Here is a 9,119-nt window from a genome sequence, read left to right as displayed (position 1 = left end):
AACAATATATTGTAAAAACTTTATGTATTCATACCATAATACCATGTAGATCTAACTTATTTTCGATGATCGAATTGCGTTCTATTTTATGCCAGTATCATAATTCAACTCATTCTATTAATGGACGTGTATTTAAAGTTTTTTCGCTATTGTAATTCTCATGCGTATCTGTGTCTTTACTTCTACTAGTATTTCTGATGGGTGGATTGCTTAGAGGGTGTTGGCTGTGCATTTGACAGGTGCTCACAGACCAGGGAATTTACACTATTTGCTAAGAATTTTAATTGTACATTTTTCAGGACTTCAAATTTACTTTTTTTTTTTTTTTTTTGGTTCCACCATCTCAGCAAGTCTGGAAAAGTTTGAAATTCCAGTAAAAATTCGTTTGAGTCCTGAACCGTGGACCCCTGAAACCGGTCTAGTGACAGATGCCTTCAAGCTGAAACGCAAAGAGCTTAAAACACATTACCAGGCGGACATCGAGCGAATGTATGGACGGAAATAATTATTCTCTTTCAGTATCAGTCTGCTACAGGGAGCTCAGATCAAATAGGAAAATACTTGAAATGCATGTCTCAAACTGTGAGGCAAAACTCCATTCCTCATATTAAATCTAAACTGTTATTTCTCATGACATCACCATTTTTAACTGACAGGATGAGTAAAATATTAAGACAGCAAACTTGTGTCTGTCTCTTCTTTCTTCTCCTCCTGCAATTTGCTTTACCACCTAGGACTGCCCTTGTCAGCATGAGGACTTTTCTGAATCATATTGAGGAACAGTGATTTTAAAACCTCAAGTTTTTAAACATGATTTATATGTTCTGTATAATGTTCAGTTTGTAACTTTTTAAAGTTTGGATGTATAGAGGGATAAATAGGAAATATAAGGATTGGTTATTTGGGGGGCTTTTTTACTTACAAGTATTTAAAAATGTAAGGGTATGGATGTGAAATTATGTAAATTTCAAATGCTTATGGATCAAATCATTGTTGAACAAAAGCTTTGTTGCTGTGTAATTATTGTCTTGTATGCATTTGAGAGAAATAAATATACCCATACTTATGTTTTAAGAAATTGAGACTTTGTGAATATATGCCTGACAGTGTCTTCTTTATATATTTATTTTTATTAGAAAAAAATGAAGTTTGGTTGGTGCCGCATGAAACAAAATAGCAGGAGAGGGTTATGGCTTAATACTAAAGAAGCAAATATAGCAAGTGTAACACCAGTGGATAATTAGTCTCTGGTAGCTTACCATGAAAATTTTCAGAGTCTTCTAGTTAGCTGTCAAAACCAGGACCATATCAAACTTTTAGAATTGGACAGATTAGAACCTAAAAGAAGGATAGAAAGTTATTCTTTATTTTACTGACCATATGTACATTGAGTTGTCTATGTGTCACATTTATAATGGAAATTTACACTCTGCAGCCCTCCTACTTTTAGTGTAGAGGTTTAATATTTTTCACTTGAAAATTAGAATTCTCTTTTGATAGTTTGCACTGGTGTGTGTGCGTGTGCGTGTGCGTGTGCGTGTGTCAGTGTCTATTGGTAGCTTACTAAAAAACGCGCTTTCTACCATTACCTTTCTACACTAGAAAATGAAGTAATTTAGAATGCTTCGGATAATAGTATTCTTACTAATTTACATGAAAACTTAATGAGGTAAGATTTAATTTGTAGGTTTTTATGTCAGTGTGCAAGTTATTTGTGATCCTAAAAACATTGCTTGTATGATACATAGTCTTTTTATATGTATTGCTTGTCTATTGTTATTTGAGCATTATTAAGAGTAATATTGCACCAATTAAGATGTGTTCAAATCAAGACTTTAATTATTTTCTTGATTCTTGTCTACTTCAGACATCAAAAGGCAAAAAAAAAAAAAATGTGGATCTGTGTTGAGGACCAAAGGCCCTATAGTTTTGGGGCATATGACAAACACATCATACTTGGAGATATTGCAATATGGTGTTCTGTTTTGAACTTTACTTGTATTCTTGTATATTTGTATTATGTTTTCAATGTTATTCTCCTTGTTATAGTTTATCATAAAATTTGGAAAAAATCACCAAGAAGTGAAAATATGAAGGAAATTGAATGGAGCCTCTTCTGTATCAGGATGTCGTGATCTAAAAATTAAAGTCGGGATAGGTTGAATTTTTTCAGATGCTTTATCTTCAGAATAATTGCTTTCGAATGATTTTAAAAGGTCATATTTAGAAAAAGAAGATTCAGTGCTTCAACGGAGAGATATTGCAAATTGTGACTTGAAATAGTGTCAGATGGATATATAGTTTATCACTGATGCAGAATAAAAGTTGTTTCTTTTCAGAAACATCTAATAAGGCTGATTTAATCTGTATCGCGTTTCATTTTTCTCATTTTTAATAATTCCTTTCAGTCCTAGAATACCAAATGCCAGGTGTAGATGTCACAGCAAATATGAAATCAAATAAGTAGAATCCCCTTTAAACAAATTACTTTCTAACCCAAACCACCTTTAATGACTTGAAAAATAGTATGTTTTAATATTACCCTTTCAAAAACAAAAAAATTGGTTGATTAGAAAAACAATAATCCTATTAAAAGAAATAATAGTAGAACCAGAAGATACTTGGGGAGGAAAACTTGAAATTTCAAAGAATTACCAAATCTGTTACACACATCTGAATACAAACTATAGATCCTAAAAGAATGGATCCTAAGAGCTGTCGTTTTCTAGAGATCAGCTGTATGAAGACTCCTGAACCCTTCTCCGTTCAGTAAGTTGAGCAGTTTCAAGCTGGTACCTCCTTATCTCTCCCTACATATACCCCTCCCACGTCCCCTGCCGGTGTTTTTTAACTTAAATTTCATTAACCCGTTTCCCGTTTGCCCCGAGAACATTCGCCTGCAATGCTTGCAGCTGCAGCATTTACCCTGAGATAACTCGTGGATTACAGCCCTAACCTCACCCCCAAAGTTTGCCATGAACTATCTTGCTTTTATTATTATTTTTGCATTGCTCTAGTATATCGATAGTCTTTAGAAACAAATGACATCATTCTATTGATAGCATTCTGGTTTTAGCAATGGTTAATTCCATTTACAAAAATATAGTAATTTTCTTGATCGCTGAAAATGCCAAATCCTAGAAAATGCAGCATTCCTGCACAAGAAGTTAGCAAACTTTTTCTAAACAGGAAAAGGGTTAAAAATTGTACCAATAACAAAATTGAAGGCGATATCTACTTTCTAAGTATGACTTTGTTATTAAGTAATGGATTTGGTTTTTACGATGTTCGCTAAAGCTTGCAAGTTTTCATCAGTGTTTAAAAACATGAACCTGGCATAACCTTCCTGCCAACATTCCAAGAGTTTATAGTTTTAAGCAATTAGCCCTGTGATATAACTTTAAAACTTAAAAAAATCGCTTTGTGGGCTTTCTTTGAGTAAGAAAAGTGTACATCTGTGATGTTATAAAGGGGGTCTACTTTTAGACTGTCGTATTGGACCACACTGAAATGTAACATGATTTCTATACTTAAAAATTGATTGTTTACTGTGATTTCATTTTCAGTGTTTTCTTGGTTATTGCCTGAAGAAGTGTATATCTTAAACTACATGGTGTGGACTTTGTAATTTGACATGAAGTTCGAAGAATAAAGATACGTAAAAACATTTCTTATATTAAAACTTAATATTTTGTTTCTCTGAAAAAAGCTCCCTTCATAATAAAGTCAAACTTCAGTTGACATTCCTGAAACACTTGTTGAATACGAAGTTGGTGGGAATTTTCTTTCTTGGCTTAGCCATCGGTTTGAAGAGAAGTTTTTTTTCCTTCTAGAAATTCTGTTCTTAACCTTCATTTCCTAGCATGCTATTCTTACATCGCCCCAACCCTTCCCGAGTTCCCCCTTTCTATCCCTTCTTTTTGATTGCACAGAAGCGATGCTGTCAGCGTTTTAAAGTCAGTGCTCATAAAATGTCATCTACGCTTATTGGCACAGCATTAAGTCTTGAATACAAATAATAGAAAAATTAAAACTTGTGTCGGTAGCAGCAGTGTGGCTTGTTTTGTGCCAACCTTTTCATCCTCTGATCGTGGGAGAAAAAGTTCTGGGTGATTCTCAGAAACCAATCCCTCCCTGACTTCAACTACCAATGACTATTTCTAACAAAACTGGATATATGTGCCTTTATACGAACGTTTTAATAAAAGTAGGTCTTTGAATGTAATCCTGTTACTACCAAAACTTGTACTTTAGCATCTAGGAGCTTCAATGTGTTTTTTCGTTTGAAGTGCCTCATTTCTCTGTCATTAACTTTCCTTGGATTATTCTCTTAAACATTGGTAGCTCAATATTTTTACTACTTGAAATATGTCTATAATTTTAGGATAAGCCAGGGCTATACTGTCATGGAAAGAGTCTTCTGACCATATAAAAACAGCAAGCTATGTACACATACAGCCTGATTTAAGTCTTCGGTCTGACGCCCCCCAGCAAAACACTTCTGTTTCAGATTCCCTTCTGATTGGTCCACGTGCAGCAAGGTGACAAGGGCACATCTGTTTAGAAGTCACCTCTATCCCCTGTGCCATCACATGGGACTTGGTCTCCCTGCTGGTGTTAAAGAACTTTTCTTTTGAATTAAAATGTTAAAACGATAACGCGTATATGTGTCTGCATTTAATGCGACGTGCATTTTTTAAAAACACCAGCAAACCCTTCTGCTGTGGGCTCCTTATTTATTGATCCCTTTGAACATTTTATTTTGGTGGGATTCATTCAGAAGCAGCTTCTCCCACTTGGAGCTTCCTGGTTAGATGAACCCTCAGTTCTCTGGGAAGAAAGGTTATTCTCTTGGGAGGCTTCTACGTCATCCAAAGAAACGGAGGTCTCATTGAAGCCCGTTCTGCACGACCAATTTTTATAGAAAAGGATTTCTCTCCAGTATGAGTTTTTTGATGCTGAACATTTTCCTGCATTTAGTACGTTTACAGATTTTTCTCTGGAATGCGTCTTCTCAAGTTGAGAGAGGGATGAGCCACACGTTCCATGTCACAGAGTTCTTCACAGAATTCTTGGTGAGTCCTTTCATGTTTATCAAGGTCAAGCTACAAGTGAAGATTCTGCTATAATCACGTTTGTGGAGTTTGTCCAGTATAAATTCTTTGATGCTGACTAAGGGTTGCATGCTAGCTAAAGATTTCCCCACTTTCTTCACATTTGTAGGTTTTTAATTTTTTAGAACATGTATGAGCTCTCACTTGTTGAATAAGGGAGGGGCAGTCCCTACAGACTATCAATATTTTCCAGTCACAGGATTTTATACCTGTATGATTTGTCACGTATTGATTAAGGCAGCGGCTCTCAAACTCTGTTCTCAGGACCTCTTTACAGCATGAAAGAAATTGATAAAATTATGGAGGATCCTAGAAAACTGGTTTGAGTGGCTTACAACGATTGATATTTCTAAGTCACGGACCTTTTCTAAAGTGTTTGCGCTTTACCATGAAACGTGTAGAATCTTAACATCACTTTGGTTTCCTTCATGACCACAGTGACATTAAGATAAAAGGTTACGAAAGGCAAGGTTAGAGGTTCCTAGGGAGGGATGTGTGTGTGTGTGCCGCCCCCCTCCCGGACCCCATCCCTGACTCCTGGCTTCCCCTTGGGGAAAACATGGAGCTGTTAGAACAACACAGCTGTGGGAGATTTGTTCTATGATCTCAAAGTCCCATATTCATCAAAATAGGAATGAAAAACGTACCACTGTGTTGCCCAAATAATTTGATGCTCCAGCTTCTCAAATTTTATTCATAAAAGCCTATAGCGCCAATGCCCTTCCTCGCCATTGTGCTTTGTCAGCCCTCACTGCTCTATGCTGGACCCTGGTGTCCCGCAGAAGTACCCCATGTTCGACTCTGGACGAGAGGAGGGTACAGAAGACTGAAGGTCTGCATGCGTTTAGAGGATGGCTTTAATGGGAGGCCTGGATGGGCAGGAGGCTCCCTTGGCTTGGAGGAAGGGGAGGGGCGGGCAGGTGCTCCTGGGGGACACCCAGCTCTAACACTCCAGCAATGTGCTGTCCTGGAAGCCATGCGTCTTGTGCCGAGAGATGGCCCTCTTGACCCCTCAGCTGCCCAACCTTGCTGTGGGGCTGCTGTCCCCAGGCAGCCCAGGGCACTCTGCTGGGCCCTTTGCTTGTCCTGCGTGAGACTCCTCTGTTCAGCTTTGCTGCTGACACCATCATCACTTACCAACCTGTCTTGGTTTGAATGATTTCTGCTCCATGAGAAGTACAGCAAGACTCCTGAGAATAAAAAGTCCCCACAAATGTATGGGAACATAGCTGTTCCATAGCCACGGCCACCAGTAGCCACCGGAACCTGCTTTAAACCTTGTCCAGTGATCAACAGTTCATCTTATTTTGGAAAGCAAGATGCATCTGAGGCTGAAAAAAATGTGTCTGTGTCTTTTGCCCATTAATTCCATTTGTGGGACACTCTACGGAAATGCCCATCAGATGTGGATTGAGATTTCTTGCACAAAGACCTTCATTGTGAAGTTGTTTATAGTAACTTTCTATTAGAAACACCTGTGTCCTAACATCTAAACAGCTAAACACCCACTGGATTGATTATATAGGCAACAAATGTGTTTATACAACTCTATATCATGAGAATGATTTCATATTATGAATTATTTGGGGGAAGAAGTGAGAAAATTTAGTAGGCACTGCGCATCATAAAATTGTGTGTGTGTGTGTGTGTGTGTGTGTGTGTGCACATACGTTGCATGTATATTGCAGAAAGAAAAGCCTGGAAGGAAATATGCTGACGTGGTAGTTATGGAACTGTAGCTAACTTATTTTCCTGTTCATGCTTTTCATAAATTTTTAATAATGACATTACTACTATCATAGAAATCCAAACTTATGAGAATAAATAGCTTAAGGCTTTTTAACTTTTTCTTACCCTGGCAAAATTAATAATTTTTTAAGAAAAAAACTCTTGAAATTTTTATGTTTTGGTAAAGAAATAACCAGAAATCCTTTTATTTTCTTATCTCATTGTGTTTATGTTAGTTTCCTAGGGCTGCCTAACCTAATACCACAAATTGGGTGCCTTAAATCAACAGAAGTCTATTCTCTTGCAATTCTGGAGGCTGGAAGTTCGAAATCAAAGTATCGGCCTGGCCTGCTCCTCTGAAGCCTCGGCGAGAATCCTTCCACGCCTTCTCCAGCTGCTGGTGGTTAGCCAGGATCTCTGGCTTTCCTTGGCACTGTGGATGCGTCGCCCCAAATCTCTGTCTTCACGTAGCTTTCTCCCCATCTTCCATCATCTTCTCTCTGTGTGTATCTGTGTCCACATTTCCCCCATCTGAACCTGATCATTTGCAGTAACCCCAACTCCAAATCAGCTCACCTTCTGAGGTACCAAGAGTTAGGACATCAACATACCTGTATTCTGGAGGGGGGACACGATTCAAGGCAAATCTGTATGTGTCTATTTTTTGGAAGCTTCCTTCAGTTAACACTACTGCTTTTCAATCTCGTTCTGTTCGTTCTATCTTTATCATGTGATATTCGAGTATGTCTTCTATTGCATTTAAGGAAATTTTTCTCTGGTGATTCTTTCCCAGTTTCCCTGTTCTGTATATCTTTATTTTCACATTCTTAATCTGATGTTTTCCTCTTATTTATTCATTCATTACTTTATTGAAAATTTTCTATAACCGAATTCTGTGTAACTTTTGTCTCCAAATGACTCTTTTCTAAATCTTTATGTATATGCAGTAGATTTGTTATATCCTCTTTTAATGTAGAACTTTATCAATATCAGGTCAGATGGTATTTTTTTTTTTTTTTTAGATCAGCCATTTAAAAAAGTGTACACAATTTGCTAATTTTTAAAAATAGGTCCCATGAGAAATGGGAAATTCAAAAAGGTACTTTTTTCCTCTTACATTTTCCTGAAAGTGAAAATGAGGATCCTTATGACTTTGATTAAATTTATTTTGAAACCCTAGCTCCAGAAATCATCTTTTTCTACACCCATCGGAGACCCAGCCTTCCCCCCCGCCCCACCCCCGGGACATCAGCAACCCCGCCAGGCAGCAGAAGCCAGCAGCCCAGACCTGACTAATGGTCACACGTCCAGACCCCTGGCAGGCTAAAGATGGCATCTTGACCTAAGTTACATTTCAGTTCCTGAGTCCTAAGGTGGAACAACCCCCTGGCTACTTTCCCATGGGACCAGACAGAGGGACCCCAGAAAAGACCTCAGAACTGTCCTCAAGACCTGAAGAAATGACTTATCACCCATACCTCACCTCTGGCTGATGGACTCCCAGCACGACCCCGAACCCCAACCCTCAGTGTCTTGTGATTGCGCCCTGTAGAATCTGTAACCTACACAGCAGTGGGGAGTTCGAGCTTTTGCACATTAGCTTCCTGTTCTCCGGGATGGCACCGCTCATCAATAAAATAGCCAGTCTTTCTCCACGGCCGTTCTTGGTGTGTAGTATCTGGCTCTGCTAGCGCTGGGTGGACGAGCTCTTTCTGTTCGATGACAAAAGTTGCTCAGTTTCCTCTGACAGTGGCCCGGCTAGATCACATCTTAAAAGTTTTGCATGCTATCCACTTGGTATTTTGTTTTGAACGTGGGTATCCTGATTCCTTGAGTAAATTTAAATTCCAGAGGATGTGGGTACTTTAGAGATTTTTGTTGTCGTTGTTGTATTTGTCATGTCATGTAATAGGTCTTTCTTCTAAGTGACTCTGAATAAGTGTTTGCTGCAGTATTAGTCTCATTAACCAATCATTTCAGCCTTTAATCCGAGCTAAAACGCAGGGAACAAGGGGAAAGATGGTGTGCAGTGTGCCCGAGGCTGGCTCACTCCCGGGGTGTCTAGGGATCGCGTGTCCGTTAGGTTTCGTTCTGTTTTGGTTTTTGTCATGTATTCCCCCCACCCACTTCCATTCTCCCGCCTCCCTCCCTCCCTCCTTTCCTCCTTTTGTCTCCGATTATAAATAATAACTTCACATGCCTTTTGAGTCATTTACGGAATCGTGGTGTTCTTTCCCAGGGATACACCAATCATGAGTGAAAGAGAAATGAAGGCAG

General features: G+C 38.6%; 1 protein-coding gene across 2 annotated transcripts in view; it reads left to right on the top strand.

The window, feature by feature from the left end:
- ACSL3 (acyl-CoA synthetase long chain family member 3) overlaps positions 1-8,695 on the top strand; it is a 37,193-nt gene extending 28,498 nt beyond the window's left edge. Inside the window, exons 14-15 of one of the 2 annotated variants that reach the window (XM_023529723.1) lie at positions 4,981-5,075; positions 7,087-8,695. In XM_023529723.1, the coding sequence (XP_023385491.1) occupies positions 4,981-5,075; positions 7,087-7,101 (110 nt within the window). In that variant the 3' untranslated portion in view covers positions 7,102-8,695. Of the gene's footprint in view, positions 1-347; positions 3,658-4,980; positions 5,076-7,086 lie in introns of those variants that run through there. The other variant, XM_011358510.2, reaches the window with a different exon arrangement.
- The last annotated feature ends 424 nt before the right edge of the window (positions 8,696-9,119 follow it).

This window comes from Pteropus vampyrus, unplaced genomic scaffold, assembly GCF_000151845.1.
Source record: "Pteropus vampyrus isolate Shadow unplaced genomic scaffold, Pvam_2.0 Scaffold42, whole genome shotgun sequence".
In the NCBI taxonomy this organism is placed as follows: Eukaryota; Metazoa; Chordata; class Mammalia; order Chiroptera; family Pteropodidae; genus Pteropus; species Pteropus vampyrus.
This window is presented reverse-complemented; position numbering and strand designations above follow the sequence as displayed.